At 44.6% G+C, this 24,390-nt stretch overlaps 1 protein-coding gene across 1 annotated transcript in view; it reads right to left on the reverse strand.

Moving 5' to 3' along the window:
* The window catches only part of SH3TC2 (SH3 domain and tetratricopeptide repeats 2), a gene marked incomplete at its 3' end in the record, with an annotated part of 63,596 nt that overhangs the window by 21,755 nt on the left and 17,451 nt on the right, over positions 1-24,390 (reverse strand). Inside the window, exons 3-12 of the mRNA XM_082651789.1 lie at positions 20,831-20,958; positions 17,543-17,648; positions 15,763-15,906; positions 14,505-14,706; positions 13,655-13,728; positions 11,287-11,482; positions 5,627-5,760; positions 2,795-2,836; positions 958-2,655; positions 669-849 (exon numbers count right to left, since the gene is read on the reverse strand). Of these exons, the coding sequence (XP_082507915.1) occupies positions 669-849; positions 958-2,655; positions 2,795-2,836; positions 5,627-5,760; positions 11,287-11,482; positions 13,655-13,728; positions 14,505-14,706; positions 15,763-15,906; positions 17,543-17,648; positions 20,831-20,958 (2,905 nt within the window). The remainder of the gene's footprint in view (positions 1-668; positions 850-957; positions 2,656-2,794; positions 2,837-5,626; positions 5,761-11,286; positions 11,483-13,654; positions 13,729-14,504; positions 14,707-15,762; positions 15,907-17,542; positions 17,649-20,830; positions 20,959-24,390) is intronic.

A 24,390-nucleotide genomic window follows, 5' to 3' on the forward strand; every position in this document is an offset into this window, starting at 1 on the left:
GGCTCTGGACACGCAGGCCCAGTGGCCACGGCTCACGGGCCCAGCCACTCTGCGGCATGTGGGATCCTCCCGGACCGGGGCACAAACCCGCGTCCCCCTGCATCGGCAGGCGGACTCTCAACCACTGCACCACCAGGGAAGCCCTCCAGTTTCATTTTAAAGGTAAGTTTCCAATCAAAAATTTTTACTGTGAAATTTTACACCCCTGTTTTCTGTGCATTTATTTACATCGGTCCTTTCTCTAATACCAACTTCCTCAGGTAACGAAGACCTCCTGAGGGTTCCACAGTCCTCAGTGTAACTGCCACCGCTCTGAATTATGCACCCTCAGCCACATTCACTTGATAGGTTGTTATAGAAACACACAGGTAATTGTAACATAACCAACATGACTGAGCCCTGTTTACCAGGCACTGTTCCAAGTACCCCATGTGCATTAACTGGTGAGGAAGCGGAGACACAGAGAAGTGTAAAAACTTGCCCCAAGTCACACAGCTAGTAAGTGATGGATGGCACTGAGTTTGCCATGTGGCTGCAGAGACCACGTTCTTTTCCACGATGCCATAAACATATCACGTGCATTTGGACTTGACTTCGTGAGGGAAAGAATACTGATTCTCCTTAAGGAAGAAAAGATGTTCTAGAATTATCCCTGAGCTTGGACTCACCTGGCCGTATTTAGGTTCCGATAGAGCTGCCCAAGGGACTCCAGCAGCCTCCCCTCCATCTCCCGGTCCCTGAGTTGCTGAGCCAGGGCCAGCCAGTGCTCGTGGTAGGTGATACATGCCTCGGGGCTTGGGGACACAGAGCTGTAGAAATGGCAGAGGGATTTGGTGACCTGAAGCTGACCTGAACATAAAGCAGGAACACGGATGAGATGACTGGAGATAGGACAAAGGAAAAAATGTCTTCTAACACTTATTTCTAAAGCATCCCAGCAGCACGGGATATACTCACTCTTCAGGTGTTGATGCCTTAATCCAAACAGCAATGCCATTTCGTAACAAAAGCGGCCACTGGCCAGCTGGTGTCGATACACCTCAACTTGGGCCAACCAGAGAAGCACCTGTACTAATTCCATGTCTGTCTCCATGCTGGCCTGGAGTTTAGAATAGAGTTGCACAGCCTGCAGAAGATAGTCCCTGGCTGGCTGCTGAGTCCAGGATTTAAGGGTCAGATGGCCAAGATTGGCCAAAGCCACCGCCTGGTTGCGCACATCCCTTGCCTCCTGAGCTCTGTTCAAGGCCCAAAGATAGCTGTTGGCTGCCCTGTTCACCCGGCCTTCACCTTGAAGTGCGAGTCCCAGGAGGTTCTGGACCACTCCCTTTTGGGTAACACTCTCTGTCTCCTTCAGGGAGTGTAAGAGTGGCTCAAGGATGTCCAAAGCCTTCTTTGCCTGGCTGGCTAAGAGATAGGCCCACGCCAAGCAGAGGGAAGACTCAAAAGCTTCCCGCTCACTCAGCAGCTGGCCTAGCATCAAGGCTTGGCTCAGGTAGTGGATGGCACCATCAGGAGACCTATGCTGGAGGTACACTTTGGACAGGATGAGACACAGGGTCCTCTGGGTGCTCTGATCCACCTGCTCCTCACAAGCAGCCAGTGCCTGCCTGAGTGCTGGGCACGCCAGGGCAGAAACTTCACCCCAGCTTGGGGAGGGGATGCCAAGGAGCTTGGTGGTGTTCTGGAGGACCAGGTGGACCTGCCAAATTGGAAGGGCCATCCCTTGGGTGCTCTGAGTACCACGTTGCCGGACAGAAGCCACCGCAAGGTGTGGCAGATATTTCTTGTCATAGAGAAAACTCAAGATAGTGGCTGCAGCATCCAAGGTGGGAGGGTGTCCAGAGAGGAGCTGCAGGCGCTCAGCGAAGGGCAGGACCTCATCGTGCCGGCCGAGGATTAGGAGCAATCGGACGGCCAGGAAGCAGGCTCTGGCCTCCAGGGGGCAGCTGCCCGACACGATGCCCTGTCTCAGCACATAGGCCACCACATCTAGCTCACTCTTGGCACTATACTCCCGGTCAGGCAGGCAGACCAACATGGCACCTGCCTTTTCCAACAGGCCCGAGCCTTTATGCCTCAGCCTCTGCCTCAGGTAGATGGCCGCCAAATTGATGTACAGGGCAGCCGCCAAGGACAAGTCCTTAAATGCCCCGTTGAGAATGTGGATGGCCTCCTCAAAGTACACCCTGGCCTGAGAGAGTTTGACCTTCCTAACGCTTAGCCGGCCCAGGAGGAAGCAGAGCCGGGCATGGGCCCAGGTCATGTGGCTGCGCTTGGCCCACTTCCTCGAGGCCTCCAGGTAGGCCACGAGCTCATCCTCCTCAGAGTAGCTGTAGAAGGAAGTCGTGAGGAAAGAGAAGGAAAAATCATAGAGGCTCTTAAAGTGGTCAGCATAACCCTCGTGATCCAGAAAAGCCAATATGGGGGTGAAGTTCTCAGCCTCCTCCTCCTCCTGACCGGTGTTCAGGTCCATGAGCAGCTCCGGGTCATCGAGGTCATCAGGCTCTGGCAGGTGATAGGTGTCTGAGGAGGCTGAAAGGAGCTCCTCCTCCAGGCTGGAGTCCTCGGAGCTGCTGGACTGTCTGGAGCCCACGGCCTGATGCTCCTCCCAGGCTCCACCAGGCCGGGTCTCCTTGAAGCCTTCGGGCTGGGACGCTGTAAGGGACAGGCAGAATTGAGCAACTCTAAGTACCTGCAACTATGGTGGCCAGCTCTTGGCAAGAGGACAGGACGCTATTCTGGAGGGATATCCTGGACAGGACTGGAGGTCAGGTTCAGCATGATCTCTACTCACCGCTCAGATCGTTTGGAAGACTCTGGATGGATTCAAACCCACCTGGATAGAGATGAAGGACGAACCTATGTTAGGTCAGAATGGCCCAGTATGCTTATGCCTACAGGTGCTCCCTGACCAGTGGCCCCTTAGGACACTTTGTGTTTCAGTTTCAGACCATCTGCCATCCCTAAGGTACTAGGCAGCATCTTCCCTTCACCATCAATGCTGCAGGGACCTGAAGATCATCTTGTTTAACTCACTCACCTTACAGTTGGGAACTGAGGTAGAAACGAGAACAGAGTCAGAGAAGAAAAGCCAGAAACATGAGCTCTATGACAAGAGGTGTGGGTATGGGTGGGGGGGCAGGGGGTGGAATCTGAAGGCCCAAATGTCTCAGCAAGTTTATGACAAAGCCATGAACAGAACTCCAAGGGCAGCGCACTCTGTGGCACGTGGCACTGCCTCCCATTTATGTATGTACAGCCTTCTTCCTTCCTCCATTCATTCATCATCCATCCACTCAACAGACAGACTCAGTGTGCACAATGTGCTTTGTAAATTTGACAGCATGAGGCGACCAAATGTAAATAATGAAGAAAAGAAGGTAAAGAAGCATCTACAGTTCCTAAGTTTTGTTCCCTAAAGTACCTTGGTGGGATGAGGTGGGAGAAGGGACAGTCTTGAGCAGTTTTAGACGTTTTGAGTTTGCGGTACTTGCAGGAGCTCTAGCAGAGAATGAAATAGATCTGCAGCCAAGAAGAAAAGTGGAGACTTGCAAATATGGATTTGTGACTGACAACAGGTCACAAAGAGTGGGACAAAGTCCCAGAAGAAGGATTTGGAAGGAAATACAAAGCAGGTGGGGGAGGAGTGGGGAGAGGGGATTCGTGAATGAGCCAGAGAAACTGCAGCATTTACTTGCAGGTGGGAGTCAACGAAAGAGACTGAAAAGGCAGTCTGTAAAGAGAAAAGAGGAGTCAAGGAGACCAAGGTGGCTTATGGTGCAGCCACCTAACATAACAAAAGTGAAATAAGACAAGGTGAGAACCAAGAAGTCAACCTGGGGTTTGGCAGCAAAGAAGTTGACCCCCTTGGCTAAAGCAGCCACAGTGGAGCTTGTGGAGGCGAAGGCCAGGTTCATGCTCCATAGGACAAGGGCTGCTAGAAAGAAGATTCTACCTCTTCCTGGCAAAGAAGCAATAGCCAGCCACCTGTGCCTGCACTCTGAGCTCTCCAGTGCACTTTGAGGGTAGCAGGCCCCTCACCAAGTCAAGCCTCCACTTGCTATTCTCTAGGGAAGGCTTCCTCTGTGAGTGTCATTGCACATACTTAAGATCTGTAACCCCCAAAGGTCCCACAGCCAAACACAGCAGAGCTAGAGAGCTGGACTCTGGAGAGCTGTTCATGCACCTGGCCCTCCCTGACGTTGCGGAACACGTGCCAGTCTTATGCAGTCATTTCTCTGCAGGCCAGGACCACCGAGAGCACAAATGATGCATGAGTTACCAAAAAAAATGCTTTCTCTGGGAAGAAGAATTACAGGGCATAGGCCTTGGGGGAGCTGGAATTTCCCAGTAGGATGCACCCTCTGCTGGTTGCCTTGGTGCCAGGGATAGCCTGTGCAGCCATAAGGCGTAGCCCTGCACCCAGCAGAGTTGCACTCCTGGTCTGTAGATAAGAGCTAATGGACTGCCTGAGACCTGCCCCTGGACCTCTCTCAACCACTGGATCAACGATTGGCAGATACCCCGGATCCAAGCCTGTAGCCACCCTGCCTTCAAGGCAGGCCCCAAGTAGTCCTTGATTTTTAGACCTTTCAGATCTCCTGCCTACCAGGCTGCATTCACAGCTTCAGCTTCCTGGCTCAGCCTGGTGGGGCAGTGTGATCGGCTTGCGGCGAGAAAGTGCCGCCAGGGCTAGTGCTGATGCCTGGGTGAGGTGCTCTTCACAAATGTTCCTGTGCCTGGGAGAAGCTCTGCAACTCCCACCTCTGCTCCGGGAGCTGGCCTGAGGGTCCCTTCTGCAGAATCTCTGGCTGCACCCATGAAATGTGTTGCCATCTAATCTGACCATACAGGGGTAGACACACCATCACCATCACTGAAGAGATAGGAGAAACAGGAATCCCTCCTCAAACCCTGTCAATGAATGCACTTCCTGACACAGAGCAGTGGGCCCCTCCCAAAGTAAAAGAAAAGAGTATCATTCATTCACTCAGTCAGTCATTCAGACACTGCTGAAAACTGTGCTAGGCACTGAGGTCCCTCACCCACCCAAAGCTAACACATCCGACAGTCCAATGTCATTTTGTGTCAGGGGCAGTGTGGTGAAGTAGGGATTGTCCTGACGAGAAGATAGGGGAGGGCAGTTCTTATCCTGGCTCAGGCACTAATTCACTTGGGCCTCAGTTTCCTAATCTGTAAAGTAAGAGGAGAAGTCATCTCTTAGGGTCCTTCTAGCTATGACATTCTATGGCTCCACCTTTATTACTGGGGAGCCAGACCTACTTCAGCCCTAGAAGGAAAACCCTCAGCCACAACTCAGGAAGTTTTCTTCTCCAGGATTAGAATGGGAGGCTCAATATGGCCAGCCTCCCATGCTATAGCTGAGTTGATTTCATCACATCTCAGAGTTTCTAGGCAGCAAGTCCCCCTCCACTCCAGAACTGTCTGAAATGCAAACTGAAAATGCTGCTAATCAAATATGACCCAGGTCATCAACTCAACCGTGGTCATAGCCTCACATTCATGCATAGGATTATACTTTAGAGATATTCTGTTTCTAGTTAGGAACACCCCCTTAATCTTGAGGAGCCTGGGCTTTCACAGGGTCTGAGGAGCGAACACTCACTAAGCCGGTAGACAGATGTTATGTCAGTCTGAGCAAGCGTGTGGAGGAAGCTGGCACACTCAGCTTTCCTGTCACTTCCCGGGACCCCCAGAGAGCATCTTTCCTCATCACTGAAAAAGGTGGAGTTCTTGCTCCTGTATTGAGGCAAAAGACATGGACACAGATCAGTGCAAGGTTCCAGACACTACCCCTTCTCTTTTCGCCCTAGGATGTAGTGAAGGACACAGAGGAGCCATCAACCCACATGCCCAGAGCTGAACTCAGACTCCTCATCTCACTGTTGTATAATGTATTTATTTATACTGCCAAGGAAGAAGAGCTGGTAGCACCTCATCTGTGCAGAACTGACCTACGCCGTTGCTGAATTGATCAAAGTGGCAATGAAAACACCCCTCCTGTTAAAACGGCATCTCCCAAGAAAAACAAAGCCCCTTCCTTCGACTCCTACCCATTCTTTGAGACCACATGGTGACTATTTTTAAGGGAAGATATAGGAACTGGCTGCCCTAAATGTAAGAGTTGGAAAAGGACCACTAAAAGATGTTTCTTTGACAGGTTATTTCAAGAAAACACTCGGGACTAATGACACAATCCAGAGGAACAATGGAGAAAACTTGACTGTGGTCAGAATGAACCTTTCACATTGGATGCTGACATCTGATTCCATGACACAGAACAGTGTTATGTAGCATTAAGATAGAGAAAGAAGGGCTTCCCTGGTGGCGCAGTGGTTGAGAATCCGCCTGCCAATGCAGGGGACATGGGTTCGTGCCCCGGTCCGGGAAGATCCCACGTGCCGCGGAGTGGCTGGGCCCATGAGCCATGGCCGCTGAGCCTGCGCGTCCGGAGCCTGTGCTCCGCAACGGGAGAGGCCACAACAGTGAGAGGACCGCGTACCGCAAGAAAAAAAAAAAAGATAGAGAAAGAAGGCTAATGTGTGGGAAGGGGGTAGAAGGAGGGCCAGGGGGCTGGAAGAAATGATTATAAATAATAGAGTTCTGTATATTCACTCTATTGTATAAACTAATTGTTAAAACTAATTTGCTCACTAGAGGTCTGTCATAGAATCAAAGAATATGAAAATTAGAAGTGCCTTGGAAAGTATTCAGTCCAGTGCCTATTTGGACAACACTTAATATCTCTTTCAGTTCTAAATATTCTTTAAACTTTAGAATCCAGTTTTAAAACAAAAATAACTTAGAAGCCTAAGAGTTAATAACAGCTAACACTTGGGAGGGGCTTATTATGAATCACACACTATTAACTCATTTAATCTACACAGTTGCCCTATGATACAGGTACTATTCTTATCCCCTTTTTTCAGAGGAAGAGACTGAGGCACAGAAAAATAAAGTTGGTAGTTAGGGAGCGGTAGAGCAGGACGTAAGTAGGATGTAAGAAGAGGTTCTCTCTTTCAAGCAGGGTTAACGGAGGGGCTGGGATGGAGTGCCATGGTCTGCCACTTACCCATTATCCCCATAGCTCAGATAAATGCAGTTGGAAAGTCAGTGATGAGAAAACTAGCCATTAATGTGAACTGCTCAAGGTCACACCTCTAATTAGTGGCAGAACTGGCACTAAAGCTATGTCCTGACATCTATGGCTCTTGACACACTTACTGAACCCCCATCTCTCTGGCTTGACCTCCAGATTCTCCCCAGCACTCTAAGAGCTTCCATCCTCAAAAGAGCATGTAATTGAATTCTACATCTAAACTCATTTGAGATAAAAAGAATATGATCCCAAATTTCTGTAGAACACTTGAATTTTACAAAGCATTCCTGAATTTACTATTTCATTTACTCTTCATAATAATCCTATGATGTAGGTATTTTTATCCATATTTATAGATGAAGATTCAGAGAGTAATTCAGTGCCACGCTCAGAATTACACAGCTAGAAAGTGGTAAAGCTGACACTGAAGCTGAGGTCTTCTGCCTCTGTGTCCATTGCCTCATGGCTGATCTGCTAATGTCCTGAGTCCCAGATACTTAGAGTCTAGGAAGCTTGACAAATTACATTAGGGCTCTCCCAGCATGGAGACAGGCTTAGAAGGAGTGTGGCAGAGCTTCTAGAAATACGGCACGCTGACGTGCTCCACACAGGGATACTGAGAGTCTTCAAAGTCACTCTGGCCAAATACAAACACTTTGTCTATTCGGATAAAAGGCCTGCCTGAGGTTTAAGAATGGGTTTTCCAGCTGCTGTTGCTGTGAAATTAGGAAGCTGATGTTGAAATCTGGGCTGTAAAAAAGGAAACCCACAAAAATTTGCTTCCACGGATAAGCAGGATCCCTTTCCCATGTGTCAGAGGCAAAGACTAAATCTGACTCAGAAAACAGCTTCTGAGAAATTTCATTTTCAATACACTGCCAATTTGGTTAAATGAATAAATCAAAGAATACATGCATGGATACATAGATACATTCATACATGCATTCATATGTACAAACAGGGTACAAACACTTCAGGAAGTAATACACCAGTACAGGGAGGAAAGCTGGGGGAAGAGGATGGAGATTTCAGCAAATGCTGGACCATCTTCAGAAACCTGACCCTAAACAAACACAGACTAAGAGTGACACCCAGTGGCCTGATCACAGAGACAGCACAACACACAGGGATGGTTCCCCGGACTTCCACACCCTGGCTGCTGCTGGTAGGTTGTTTGTGGGGTTTTCTTCCAATTGCTGTGTTTCGGGGGTATCTATAATCTAGAGAGTGATTTCTAGAGTGTGCAATGAGCCAGTTCTCCTCTTCTCTCCCTCTCCCACCCCTCCGTCTCCTGTCCACTTTCCCCTTCCCTACCGAATATGCAATCTCTGGTGCATGGGGTCCCACGGGTGACCAGGTAGAGGCCAACAGGCAACTCTGTGCAAGTAAGGAGGTTTCCTGACCACTTGGATACAGGGGATGATATTCTGCAGGGTGAGTGTATCCTGTACAACTAAGCCAGCTAAAATGTGATGATCAGATTAATTTAGTAGTACTGGGTTATTGTCATTTGAGGCATGATATGAGGTACAGAAGTTCAATATAATTGATTAAATCTGACACCGGCCCCCAGTATCCTGTTAAAACTGCCTCTCAGAGATTACCACCCACAACAGTAACAGCAATAAGAGTTAATGCATATTGATCATACACAAACACACACACGCGCGCACACACACACACACACACACACACACACTGTGCCAGGCACCATTCTAAGTGTTTTACACGTATCAGCTCATTTCAACTCAAGACAATCTTATGGGCAAATACTAACACTGTATGCATTTTACAGATGAGAAAACTGAAGCTTAGAGAAACAAATTAACATATCCAAAGTCACCCAGCTGGTAAGCTAATGGAGACACACGATGTGCTCACATGGCCACAAATGCCTTCCAGGAAGTCTGGCTCTGGAATTCTTTATTACTGACCTATGCTGCCGCCCAATGACCAGTGACCTCCCCAGGGCCAGTGACTTCTCAATGGTCAATTTCAAAGGCCTTCCACAGTGTTAAGCATCCCCCACCTCCCACATGGCTGGTTCCTCCCCCTCAGCTGTCCTTCTTTCTTCCTCTGATACATTCTTCCTTCCTCTGCTCTATAAATGGTTCTTCCCCATGGAGTCTCTGTTCTTTTTATTTTTCCTCCCTTTCACTAGGACCTCAGCTGCAGGACTCTGTTTTTGAAAAAGAACCCTAGGGGCTTCCCTGGTGGCGCAGTGGTTGGGAGTCTGCCTGCTAATGCAGGGGACACGGGTTCGAGCCCTGGTCTGGGAAGATCCCGCGTGCCGCGGAGCGGCTGGGCCCGTGAGCCATGGCCGCTGAGCCTGCGTGTCCAGAGCCTGTGCTCCGCAACAAGAGAGGCTGCGATGGTGAGAGGCCCACGCACCACGATGAAGACTGGCCCCCGCTTGCCGCAACTAGAGAAAGCCCTCGCACAGAAATGAAGACCCAACACAGCCCAAAGTAAATAAATAAATAAATAAATTTAAAAAAGAAGAAAAAGAAAAAAAAAGAAAAAGAACCCTAGATTTAACATCAGCAATCTGCAATTCCAGACCCAAGCCATGGTTCAGCTGTTTCACTCCGGGGGTCCTCAACTACTCCTGCAGTAAATTAAGGGGGTAGTTTTAGCAGCAGGTCTCACTTGGGCTGCACACCAGCCCCACCTGGGGAGCTTTTACAACCATGGCTGCCCAGGCCCCACGCAGACCAATGAGAATGAACTGCTGGGGGCAGAACACAGGTATCCGTATTTGTAAGCTCCCAGAATCTCTAAAGTCTGTTGACTGGTCCTAGCAGTGCCCTCTCCTCTCCATTCCCCTTGCCCCTTCCCAAATGCCCCGAACCTCAGTTTTCTCATTGGTCTTCTGCCTCCAGGCTCTCCCCTGACCATGCACACCTCAGCCAAAGCCAGGGCTGGCTTCCTAGACAGAAGTCCCAGTCACATCATGTCACCCTTGCTCAGATACATTCAGTGGCTCCTCATGCCCTGACAGGCCCATGGCATAGGCGTTTCCCGTCTTTATCATGGCCCCGCTGAGCCTTTGCCACACTAGCACCCTCCTGGTGACCGGCCCCCAACAACATGAATTGTTCCTCAACATCCCCCTTACTTTCCTACCTGTGACCTCCTTTCCCTATTGACGTCTGTTGAAATGTCTTACACCGTGCAAAGCTGAACTCACAGGTTACCTTTTTGAGGAAAGTTCTCTTGACACCCTTTACCGCCTTCTAAACTCTCATTGTTCTCCATACCTCTCCAGGAGCATAGTGAGTGATCTTCCTCTTATAGAGGTACCTGGGTTCCCACATTTCTGTGTAGGGAAAATGACTTTCTCTCCCCTCTCCCTAAGAGGACAGGGCTTAGAGGAAGCTTCTTCCCTTGGTCCACTCTCCTGAGTGGCTCTTTCCACAAGGGAAGGAGTTCCAGTCGGAGTGTTCAGAGCCTTAGGCATTGCTTGGGCCGTGTTTTCCCCATGTGGAGGGCTACAGTGTCTCAAGGTTAGCCACCAACTCTGTGTTCTCTCTTGTACTTCCTGGGCCCAGGCTTTCTACTGTTGCTATCCCCATGCAGGATGCCCAACCAGAGAGACTGGGCAGTACTCCAGCACTCCATGACAGGGTGGATGGAGCAGGCTGGCCACCTGCTGCTGACTGGTCATGTGGTGGCTCTGCTCCTCAGAACCAGCCCTTCTATACTTAAGGCAGGAAAGAGTAAAAGAGGCACTCTGCCATCCTGGCCAACACTGACTTCCCATACATTAAGCTTTCAGCAGACAGACCTATGTGGGAGGGACTCTCCATTCACTAAGCTGCAGTCTATAGGTCCCTGTGTGTGTACTCCCCTGATGGGGCCCCTTGATTGGGTGGGAAAGGCTAAGAGCAGGCCCTGGGTTTGGGGGGTTGTGCTTCTCTCCTTGCACAGAGGAAGGCCTCAATGACCATCTGCTGAAATGAACTGAACTGACTCCTTCCCTGATCGCTCATATTTTCTTTCCTATCACTCCTCATGTCGCCTTGATTGTCAGAATGTGCTCCTCTGGGTTCATGTTACCAGGAAACCCTGAAGCTCATCTTCAAACCTGCTCAGAATGGGACAGGACCAAAGGGTAAGGTGGCCCTGCTCCAGCACATCCCAGAGGGTCTGTGTGTCATACTCACATTGGGGAATAAGAATCAGGATCTATGTTCCTGGTGGGGACAAAGCCCACTTCTCCTGAGAGCGCTGACTTCCCAATGAACCACTGAAGCCCAGGAATGACAAAGCCGATGATCTCAATGCTTTCTCCCTGGTGGAAATTCAGTTCATCCTTTTCTTCCCTCTCATATTCTTTCCAGGCCTTACATTTTCCTCTACCTGAGGGAAAACAGCACACAGGTCAACCAAATAAGGCAGGAACAGCAGAGCCTTCCACTAGCTTCCAGTGTAATATGAAATGAAGAGTTCCCAGACTTTAGAACTTTAAGGACCAGTAAAATTTCTCCGCCCCCCTCAAAAAAATAAATTGGCAGGAATGATATAGGGTAACTGGCTTTTCATTTGGCCAAGCTAGTAAATTCAAAAAAGGAACTCCCATCCACTTTTACCACCGTTTTATAAAAGAAATTTTAACAAACATAAATATAATCTCAGAATACTAGGTATACCTTAAAACAGAATAGAGGTAGCTTATGTCAAACTGGAAAGTTCACTATATTGTCCTACTTTGTCTGATTTGCCATTATGTAAACACTTTGCCATGATTGGCACAGATCCACAGACCAGCGTGAGGACTACTGTAGGATCTCTCCATTTCCTCCGGCTCCTTTGGCCACTATGACCTTCAGTTTCCCCAACTGTAAAATGGGGATAATGAGAATACTTGTCTCTTACAAATATCAGGAAGAGTTAAAGAGATAAAGTGCACAATGCCTGGTACCTAGGCAACCCTCAATACATGTTAGCCTCATATCACTGGCGAATAGAAAACAGCTGGTTACCTAGAGGGTTCTGGAAGACTCCTCTTCTGACTATGGTCACTACCTAGCTTGATCAGCTGCCACGCTAGGATCTAGTAATGATATATTTATGAGAATTGTACTCTCCAGTTTACAAAGTACACTTATGTCCCTTTTCTCAGATCTTTCTAGGAGCCCCAAAGGGTAAGCAGAGCAACTCTCAGAATCTCCTTTTTATAGATTAGAAGGTGGAAGCACTGAGAGGGTACGTGATTTGTCCAAGGAGTTTGTGTGTGAACTAGAACTTAAGTCTCTCCACTGCTGTTAACTCTTCTTTCCACTAATCCAGCTCTAGTTGAGGTAGCAGTTTTTATATGCCCCAGTTTCCGTATTTGCTTTAGCTCCGCTGCTAAAGCTACTGGATTTTTTTTTCCTGACATTTTTGGTCAAGTTTCTGTTGACTCTGTCTTCAGAATCAGCAGTTCCCACTGCTTTGGTAGTATCTACCATGTGTTAAACACTTAGAATGTGAGAAAACTGTACTAAGTGATTTACAGCTGTCATTTAGTTTAGTTTCTCATGACAACATTTAAAGTTGGTTTTACAGTAACATTTTACTAATGAGGAAGTTGTGACATTGTGAGAGCACGTCATGAACTGGCCGAGGTCACACTGGTTTTAAGTTGTGGAGCTAGAATTGGAACCCAGAACAGGACTTCACAGCCCCATGTTCCTAACGACAAGGCCATACTGCCTCAGATAGCTAAAAGTCTTCTTTGTGGTTGATTATTAATTAGATCTAATGTCTGGGTCTCATAATTCCCTCTGTTTCTTTTTTTTAAAGTGGTACTTGGGCTTAGAACTTTAAAACTTGCACTTTGTGCTAGGTGTGAGAAGGCAGCTCCAAGGATGAAGATGAAAGGAATGTATATTCTAAACACACAGAAAACATTAAATTTCCTTATCCAGTAGATACAAATATACTTATAGATATATGGGTATATATTTATGTGTGTATGTGTATATATAAATATACATACATACATACACATGTGTATAGAGATTACATAAAATGTACGCATGTATTTATACATATATGTGTATGTATTTCATCTATTCAACAAATATTTACTGAGCACCCGCTATGTGCCAAGCATTCTTAATCTTCCTTAATTCAAGATTAACTTCACAAAACTCTGAAGGAAATTAGAAAATGTTTTGACTAGAGATTGAAAGCAGGCAGCCTGCACGCCACATCTGGCCCACACAGGGCTTTTTTTTTTCCCCACATATTTTTAAATCCCTATGGTCCCTACCATTCCCTAACATCTTCCCTCCAGGCCCTCCACGCATCTGTATGTTCTGCCTATCCCTGGAGGTATTTATATCTACAGTACAGCCCTCATCTGAGACCTCTCATTTCACAGGCAAGGAAACCCATGGGAACAGATGGTATAATTGGGTTCCCCAAATTCAGTCAGCAGCAGAGGTGAGACAGGAATTCACATCCACTGACTCCAAATCTGCTGATAAAAGGAGGAGGCAGAGCAATATTATCTCCCTAATAATACTGCCTTCAACTCAGCCGTACCGATCTGATAGGAGCCTGTCCAATCCCTCTTCCTGGAAAGGCCACAGCTTCCTGGATAATTCTTTAGGAACCATCTGCCAATGGAAACATGGGGTTTGCAAACATGGATTTCAAAAAATTTGAACAGTGAGCAGAATAATCCATTAAAATGATGCTGATGATGCTAAGTATTCTTGTAATTTTGGTTACTTTTATTATAATAGTGGCAAACATTTAATGAGAACTTACTTTTTATCAAGCACTGTGAAAAATAAAGAAGCTCAGCAGGCCTGGGATGTTTTCTGGCTCAGCAATTAGCTTGTCAGTTAAATATCTAACAAAGGATCCCATTCCATTCTCACTGCCAGATTCTCTGCCACACACAGAACCCACAGCCTGGAATCATGCTTACTGTCACTCTCTCTGTTTGAGTTTACAACATCTTCCAGCAAGGATTCTGGAACTTTAGTGTGAAAAACATCCCCTGATGTTTAAGGGGAGCTTATATAAAATGCAGATTTTTGGATCCAACCTCAAGAGAGTCTGAGGAGGGCCAGAGGGTATAAACTTGCAGTAGAATCCCCAGGCAACTCTGGTACAAATGGTCCCCAGTCCCCACAGTGAGAAACTCTGCATTGGAGACCAGGCAGTGTATTTCTTCTTTGGTACAATGTCCATCTGAAACTTTGAGTTGTCTCCATTTCATCTAATTGTGCAAATCTTGACTTAAAAAAATAACAAAAGATAAAAAACCCCCAGGTTTGTTCCCTCCCTGGCACCATGGATGTCCACATCTGCAAATGTACCTACTCTGTTCTGCAGACCTCAGTGCGCTCTGAGACCCTCTCCCAGGAGGTGAGTGGCTACTCACTGGTGGAAAGGGAGAGGCAGGGGTTCCAAGGCTGACACTGGCACCAAGCCCCGCTGACCCGTCACCAAGGACACGCCTTCCCACTCGAACTCGCCTTCAGCTGTCTTCACCGAGATTAACTCATTCTTGCAAAGTGTCAAATACTCCCCTTCCTTCTCAGCTGGCTGAGCCATGGAGCACGTGGCTCTGCAGAAGAAGTGACCTGCAGAGAATGAGAAAAGCTCTTTCCAAGGAGTAGCAGGAAGTGAAAATGGAGTATCCCACTATGTATATTTCCATCAGAGCCCAGATACTTTTCTTTCTGAAAGTAAAGTACACAGTCCAGGGGGAGGTACTACAAGAGGCCTTTGTGACCCCAGGAAAACTGGTACCAAGGAAAAAAGCCACTGAGAGGGAATTCACTTAAAATAGACACCAAAAACTCCAAATAATTCTCAAGAATGAGGTTTAATTGGGACTTCACCTTGAGAAAAAAATGAAACAAGAGTTCATGAAAATATATTTAACAGAACTTCAGTTATAATTGCAACCTCATGTTAATCTTAGGACCAAAAAAGAATAAATTAAGTTGATTTGGGTGAATATAATTTCTCCAACTAAATTTCACAGTCATACAGTATGGAAGTTTTTCCTTCATATATGATTCATGCAAAACAACCAGAAAGGGAATCATTATGCAAAATATTCTATGCAAATATGGCTCTTTCACTGTGTCTATGATGTCATCAGTCATTAACCGGTTGGCTGCAGCCTTGATTGGATCCTTCCTTGTAAACAGACTGGTGGGTGCTCCAAACAGTTTCCCAATATCACTTTCCTCGATCTCATGAAATCATGAAGGTTTTGCAAGATCTGCAATTTTATTTTACAATCAAATTACATCACATGTTTGGAATAGTGGTTCTCAATCTTGGATGCATATTAGAATAACCTGGGCAACTTTCAAAAAATACCAAAGCCTGATCCCCATCGCTAGAGATTAACTGGCCCCAGCTGAGCCCTGATATGGGCATCTTCTTAAAATTCCCGGGTGGTTCTAACATCAGACAATCAGTGAGACTGGCCTACACAGCTGTTCATGTGATATTGATGTTAAACTGAGAGAGATGGTTGAAGTAATATTGTAACAGGTGGGTTCATTTATGAATATTTTCATGTTTGAATGGTTTTTGCCTCCCTTTGTATCCTAATTATTTCAAGGACTCTGATAACATATATCCAGATAAGACCCCCATCCCCACCCCTACACCATGCTCACCTTCCTGGATCAGAAGTCCCAGGTATATTGTTTCCAGGTGTTTATCATCTACTGACACGTGGATCTCTGTATCCTCCACCAGTCGGCAGTTAAGCCAGTACTTGTGATCAAAGAGGAGATGCTCCAGACACATGGATACGTAGCCTAAGAAGTCAAACCAACAAGATTCCTCAAGGGCATGATTTCTGCCATTAGCTGATCATTAGGGTGAGCAATTTCCCTCCTGAATTTCTCCCGCAGACCTCCATCCCTAATCTGACTCCACTTAACTGGAATTAGAAGAGCATAAGAGGGGTAGCTAGAAAATTTCTAAAATGAATTGATTCTTCTCAGCATCTGTTGGGAAGTACAAATCATTTTTAAATGATATTTATTTTCAACATATTATGGGTTTCCATAAATGCATAATAAGATTATCAGACCGAGTTACTTTTTTATAATACATCCAGGGAGGAATCTCCAAGATTACAATGTTGACACTGGGAGTTCCTGGTTCCCCCTTAAAGTTCTCCCGACCAAATTCGAGTTCTTGTACCCCTGATGATGCAGTGGCTGGGGAGGTTCTCCATGGCCCACAAATGAGTCAGGATTTACTTCAACATCCCTCTGACCCTGCCCCTCACCCCATGCCCAGTAAGATCTCACTTGTTAAAACCAGACTAAAAACTGTGCAAACTGTAACAATTATGGATAGTATTTTACACATTTCTATAAATTTAAATTACTTGTATGAAAATTTTGCTTCTTTCTAGACATCCTCACTTTCTTAAGATGCAGAACCTGGCTCCTTCCACTCTCCGTTGTGCTGATTTAGGCCCTGTGTATCTTCTATAATGGTGCTTCACATGCTTTCGTGTGCACACAAATCACCCAGGGACCTTATTAAAATACAAATGCTGGTTCAGTAGGTCTGGGTTGCGGCCTAGGATTCCATGTTTCTAACAAGTCCCAAGTGATGCTGCTGCTGCTGGTCCATGGAGCACACTTTGAATAACAAGGATCTCTAATGGTCACAGAAGGAGATGTGTTGAATGGAGAGCAGAAAAATCACCATGACTACAAGAGGAGAACTTATACCTTCTAGCCAAGAGCCATCTTGACCCTCCACCCCTACACAAAATCGCTTCCTGTGTAAGTCTGCATGGAGCCCAGCATTTTGTAAGAGAAGTAAAACACGCATCAATTCAAATGGCTTCCTCTTGCCTTGCTTGGTTTTGCTTTGCAATTGTAACTTTCCTATCATGAGTTATTCTCCATGGAGAGGGCAGGTAAACTATTTCCCACCACATCGGTATTGGTGCTGTGCCCCAGTATCCTTCTTTACCTTCCAGAAAACCCTGCAACCTGAGGCCCCTTTAGCAGATAAGTCCCCCATATCTTTCTTTGACTTTTCCAAAAACATGGAACATGGATCTGGAACTTTTGAACAGCTACTTAGATCCTACTAGAGACTGTTTTCTCTCTTTTTTTTTTTTTTAACCATCAATTTCTAATCTAGCTCTACTTTGAATCTAGTAGATGATCAAAAACTGTTTGCCAGTTTTAACTGATTATCTAATACTCTCTTCCTGAAACAAAGAAGGGCTGCATGTGACATTTTAGAGCAATATTTGCTTTAGATTTAGTTCCAGGCAGTTTGTGATATTTCAAAGGTTAACCATCCACGTTAGACTCTACCGCTTTAAATTATCAGAGCCAGACCAATTCCTTAATGTCAAGCTCTGCAAACTGGCTAAACTGAGAAGCAGGTGCTCCTTTACCTGCCTGCTCCATGTCATACCTAAGTTCAGGTAGGTGGAGAACTTCCAGATTTCCTCCATGGTCTTGAAGGTAATGAGGAACTGGGCCTTCTGGGACTGTATACACACCAACCTAGCTGAGAGGTCCTGAGTAAAAAAGAACAGTGAGTCAGCCTGGGATGACAAAAGCGTCCTGTGAACAAGCTCATGTATATACAACATGCTGTGTATGAACTTCTTTTTTTGAGATATAATTGACATATAACATCATATTAATTTTTACTGTGTAACATAATGATTTAACATATGTATATATTTTGACATGATGGCCACAATAAGTTTAGTTAACATCCACCACATCACATAATTACAGATTCTTTTTTTCTTGTGATGAGAACTTTTAAGATCTATTCTCTTAGCAACTTTCAAATATACAACATAGTATTGTTAACTACAGTCACCATGCTGTATGTTACATCCCCAGGGCTTTTTTATCTTATAACCAGAAGTTTGTACCTTTTGACCACTTTCACCAATTTTGGCATAGATTTTTTACATCACCAAAAAAAAAAAAGGAAATAACCTAAATGTTCATCAATAGGAGACTGGTTAAAATGAATCATGGTTCATCCATACAATGGAATATTATGATATTATGCATCCATAAAAAAGAATAAAGAAGCTCTCTGTGTATTGATACAGGCTCCAAATATTCACTGCTGAATGAAACAACAGCAGAAACAAAAAGGAACCAGAGTATAGAACTGTGTGCAGAGAATGTTATCTTTTGTGTTAAAAAAAAAAAAAGAAGTATGTGTGAGAGGGTGGAGAATGAATCACAGAAGGCACCTTGGAAGCAAATTTGATTGTGAATCTATGTTTAATAATTATTTTTACGAAGCTAGCAAACAGAAAAACCAAACCACACAAAAATAAAAAGTATCCATAATCCCTCCTCCTAGAGATCATCAATGTTAACAACTTTGTGTATTCTTTGAATCTTTTTTCTGTACATGAGTTTCTATGTAACTATTTTTATATAAATAGAATCACATTAATAAGTTGTTTTGTAATCATTCGTCCCTAAACAATGTTTTGTGAACCATCTCCCATGTCATTAAATAATCTACATTATTTTTAATGGTTACATATGCTGTTGTCACATTAACATAATTAATTCTTAATGTTTTCTTATGGCTAGACATTTGAGTTGTTTTAATTTTTTTAACATCCTAAACAGTACTGTGATAAACATCTCATATCTAAATCTTTGTATGCACCCTTGATTTTTTTGACACAAGTGATTCCAAGAAGTGTTAATTGGGAATGCACATTTTCAATCCTAAAATGCAGGAGCCAAACTACCCTCCAGAAAGGTTGTGCCAGTTTACACACTCACAAGCAGAGAAAGAAGAGACCTGTAACACCCCCCCACTCCCTTTTTAAATACCTGAATGAAAAGGCCTGAATCACTGCCTAGACTTGGTTTTCCCCTAAAATCTTTTTTGCTTGTCCAAGCATCTGGACTTGACTATAACAAGTGATGATCAGAATGTCCCTCTCCCTCCAGGCCAGTCCTACCACCAGTGATCAACCCCTGGATCCCTGTCGTGAGGGAACCCTGGAGAAAGAAGAAGAGGATAGAAGGATCCAAGGAAAAGCCCCTACTTCAGCAAAGTCAGAACTCTGGGGTTCTCCCATACCAGGCCCCAGGAGGCCCCGGATCCTTGGAGGATATAGATCCTGGTAGTCAGGGAAGAGGGTCCTAAGTAAAAACTGATTTACAAGGAATTTACTATATGCCAGGCTCTTCAGCAAGAGTTTGATGAGCAATGCCTCATTTAACTTTTACAATAACCCTATGAAAGAGTGTAATTATAGGAGTTAACCCATTCTAAGATGGACTTTTATCACATTTCACCATTTCTGAAATAAAAGAAAAGGAAGTGTGGCATCATAAATAATGGGCAGCATTTATTTTCTTTCTTAAAATAGTGTGTTTATAATCAAATGGCACCTCACATTTAATAGAAAATGGCATTGTCCCTGTTTTATACTCAAGGACGCCAGGGTGCAGACAGGGTAAGTCAAGGGAGCTGTGACACCCAAACTGGATCTCAGCTCCAACTGACTCCAGGCCTCAGCTTTGGCCCACAAGCCTGCCCACTCAAGACTCAGCCCAGCAGGCCAGTTTGCACAACCAAACCCAGCTCTTGCCTGTGTCAAAAGCGACTCAAATTAAAAGAAACTCTATGGTGCCTGTTAGTAGCTAATGCCTCCAAGTTCCTGAATTCTGGAGATTTAAAAACAAAATGACTCTGCTATTTATAACATATCTACTATTTCTGGAGCACATCCTACCACCCAAGCACAACACCAAGCTCTCTACAGATACTATCTCATTTACTCCTCCCAACAAACCAAACACTATATTTTTTGTTACATGACAGAATAATAGAGTATGTTTCTCTTTTTAATTTGTATCAATTCATACAGAAACTGTAAAATAACTAGAACATACTAATTTATTATGTAAAGCAATGTTCTCTTTCCCCCACCTCTAGTTGCAGCAAATTTTAAACATTCCTGACTTTAGTTCTCCTAGTAAGTACCTCCTAAAGTATAAATAATTTAGTCATACCCTTCTTCCTTGGTTTAGCACTTGAAGATATTATCTACCTACTATGAAAGATGAGAAATTGGTTTATTTTATTGCCTTTTCCTCCTCTCATTCTAATATTTATAGCTATTAATTTTTGATTAGCAATTTTGGTACTTAAAAAAAGTACACTTACCAGTGGTTACCAGTGGCTGAGGAAAGGGGATAGAGGGGAGTTACTGTTTAGTGGGTACAGTGTTTTAGTTTGGTATGATGAGAAATTCTGGAATGGACAGTGGTGATGGTTACACAATAATGTGAATGCATTTAATATCACTGACTTGTTCAGTAAAAATTATTAAAACTGAAAATGTTATGTATATTTTATCACAATTTTAAAAAGTCAAATTCAACACATTTTTTAAAAAGTATACTTTATGAGGTAGGTATTATAACGATTCCCATTCGACAGAGGTTAAGTAACTTGCTGAAGGTCAAAAAATTAATAGTGGCAGATTTTAAATGAAATCTTCTCTGACTCTGATTCCAAGGCTTGACCCATTCCTGCTGAGCAGAGAATGTGTACATTTTCGTTCATTCAGTCAGTCAGATGTTTTCTTGAGGGCCGACTTTCTTCCTAGCACTGTCCTAGGTGTTGGAGAGGCTGTTGTGAACAGACACAAGGTAGACACAAGGTGGACACAAGGTTGCACTGCTCTGCGAAGCTCACCTTAAACAATGCACGAACCTCCTGGTCCTCATTCTCCAGCGCCCAGAGCCGCCTCCTGGCTGCTTCTTGCAAGGGGCCATTTACACACCTCCTGGAGCGGCTCTTCACACTGAAGGAGAGCGTCAGATCTTAAAGAGAACAGAGTGAGAAAGATCAGGATGGAAATGCAGAAACAGGGAAGAAAGAATTAGATAACCCCCAATGTTTCCCACACCCAACCCCTAAACTGATGTTCTCATCAGAGATTACAAGTGATCTTAACAATTCTCTGAGCACATTCTTTAAACTTTCCTCCCCCAGAAGAAAATATGCTGAAGCACAGAATGTTCTGGAATCACAGGAGTTGCTGCAGTTGGGTTGGTTATTTCTGTTTGTACAGAGTATATTCCTGCTCTGCCTGGCACTGAGGGAACAGTGCCACACAGAACCAGCTAGAACATGTATTTCCTCCTGTGGATGATTTGTGAAAGTTTCCAAAGAATACTAATTTATCCATATTTATGGAAGTATATTTATATGTCAAATTTATCATATGTAATAGATATTAATACTACATGCATTATACATATACACATGCATTTCCTCTAACCTGCTTCTTTCTGATTATGCATTTGTTGTTCGTCAGGGTAAGTGGCTAATATATTAAAGTCTATCTTTAATATCTTCAAAATGCACATTCATTCAATACTGTGAACAGAGGCTGTTTTAGGCGCTGAGATGCAGCAGGAAACAAAACAGACAAGGTCCGGTTCTCATGGAGCTTGTATTCTTGGCAAGTAACCAATTCCATGAACACAGTAATTTCAGATGGAGAAAAGTGCTATGAATAAAAAAAAATGTTAATAGGGTAAAGAGACAGAGTGATGGAGCTGTTGGAGAGTGGATAGTGTTGCTGGGAAAGGCCACACTGAGGAGGTTCATCTTATAACTGCACTTTGCCATGTGTCTTCTTCAGACAATACGTACCAATCGCATTAATAATTATCAAACACAATGAACCTTCAAGGCAGCAACTAGATAGGCACAGAGGTCTGTCTTCTAGCCCTAACCTGCCAGGGCTTTTGCAAATTCCTGAGCACATTACAGACGGCCCCTGTCATGCTGGCCTGAGAACACAGGCAGCCTGCATTTCTGTCTTCCTGTCTCTAACCAAGAAGTCGTGGAAATGCTGTGGCTGCAGGCCAGCTCTGATACGACATGCCCACCCGACCTGACATCGGTGAGAGCTTTGGGTGGATGTTTGTTCCATTCCGTTCCTCCCTGGCTTGTGTTCTAATCTCACGCAAGCCCTCCATCTGCCGCAGTCCAGGTCCAATGACTGTCTGGTAGCCTCACTGACCACTGATCTCTAGGAGGAGGTAAAGCCCAGGGAGGAGGAGTCACACAGACGTGGACTCGAGGCTCGGCTCTGCCTTTGTTAACTGCACCACCCTCAGCAGTTAATTACCTCTCTATGCTTGACTTTTCTAATTAATAAGATGGCTTTTAGAGTACTATCCCACAGGGTTTTTAAGAGGCTTACTAAATGAGATTATGTGCATAAAGCATTTTGTTCAGTGCTGGGTGCATACTAAATGTTCAATACACACATGAGCATTAGCTTTTGCCCCTTGCAACCCCCCACCCCAGTGCTCCAGCAGTTACTGCTCGCAGCCCCCAACTTGTTACAATGTAATTAACCTTGACACTAATTGATTCTGTGATTTCTGTTCACCAAACCTCCTGTCCTTTCAAAGCCCGATCTAAACTCCCCTCCAGAATCTTCCTGGGAAAAGCTCCTGATAAGTGACGGCCCCTTCAATGTGACCCTCCTTGCCATGTACTTGAATCCATGGTTATAGAACTTAAAAGACCTGGATTTAAATAAGCAAACTGCTTGTGGATCTCAACCAATGAGAGCTGATACTCAGAGCAGCATCTCTGTGCCACTGTGGGATCCTACAGTGCCCTCTTTGGATAGGGGAATAAATCAAGTTCACTCTAGTCTTAGTGTGAAGTGCATTTTGTCATTTTTTTAATACTTCTGAAAACCGGTGGTTTAGTCATGATAATGTATCTGACTGATTCTGTCTGGGACTCTTCCTCATAAAGAAGAGGGTGGCAGTTGGAGCTGAGTCTCCCCTTCTCACCCTATGACCTTCCTGGAAACAGCACCATGGCAGAAAATGCTGAAAGACAGACAAGTTCAGGTTCAGGTGGTTAAGTTTCACCTACATGTACCCTTTGTTCACTTGCCTTCATACACTGATAAGACAAAATGCTGACTCCACTGTGTTCATGAGACAACAGATGGTGGGTGATTCAGCTTTTTCAGGGATGGCCCAAGCTGACAAACAGATAAGCAGACTGATGCAACACCAAAAAACAGAGGGCAAGGTTTTTCTTATTGTCAACCAAGGAGTCTGACAGAATTTGAAATTGGGAAAAGAAAGAATATGGCATGACATTACACTGTTTACATAGAGTATATCCTTCAAAACATTCATAATGCAAATCTTTTTTCACAAATCTCGATTTTGTATGCTGGATAAAAGTACATGTTTGGGAGGCAACGGAACACCCTGGTTACAAACAAGGACCAGGGATTGAATGCCTTTCCCATAACGTATTAACTGTGCAGCACTGGGGAAGTCACCTCCCTCTCTGAGTCCCTGTTTGCCACCTTTGAAATGCAGAGTGTGGTGCCACCTTCTAGAGGTGAGCATGTGAGGCTGAGAAGTAGATGCAGGGATGACTTAGCACGTGCTTGGCATGTGATTTGCCCTCAAAAGTGGTCCCTGTTACTGGATAACAGAAACTGTATCTTCTACAGGTTTATCCTCAGAGTTTCCAGTACAAGGTTCAGCCTTCTCTCTCTGAGGATGGTTCTCTCTTTGCCAGCTTCACTGAAGTCTCTTAAGGGGAACACTGTGAAAGATATGTCCTGAGAAAAAGATTTTTTCCACTTTAATTTCAAAATCTTTTTCTCCTTCTGAAAGATTCAGACAGACATCCTTCTGCTCAGTCAATCTCACCCCACATACTCAACCCTTTATTCACTTATTTATTTAACCAATTCTGTATAACCAACTCTGTTTGTATTCTGTATACTACCAAAACTCTGTTTTGGTAGTATACAGAAAACAGACATGACCCCCATGGACCTATTCAATTATTCATGATTTACCAAACATTTCCTGAGCACCAATTATGTACAAAAAACTCTGTTAGGTACTATGTACAATACTTAATTATTCAAAAAATTACCCCTGCCCTTCAGCACCTTAAAATCTATTTGATGATATACTTTATTTAATATAGCAAATATGTATGGAGCTCCTAATATATGCCAGATTGTGAAGAACTCTGAGTGTTAGCTTGAGATGGCTTAGCTTAATCTTACAGGCAATGGAGAGCACTGGAAGATTTGTGAGCAAGTGAATATCATAGTCAAGGTCATGCTTACAAAGATGTATTTGATGGTGGTGCCTAGAAAGGATCAGAGGGAGGGAGTTTGCAGATGGGACTGATAAGGGGATTACTGTAATATTCTACATGGAAAATATTTTTTAACTAGGTTT

This window comes from Grampus griseus, assembly GCF_964374135.1.
Source record: "Grampus griseus genome assembly, chromosome: 3".
In the NCBI taxonomy this organism is placed as follows: Eukaryota; Metazoa; Chordata; class Mammalia; order Artiodactyla; family Delphinidae; genus Grampus; species Grampus griseus.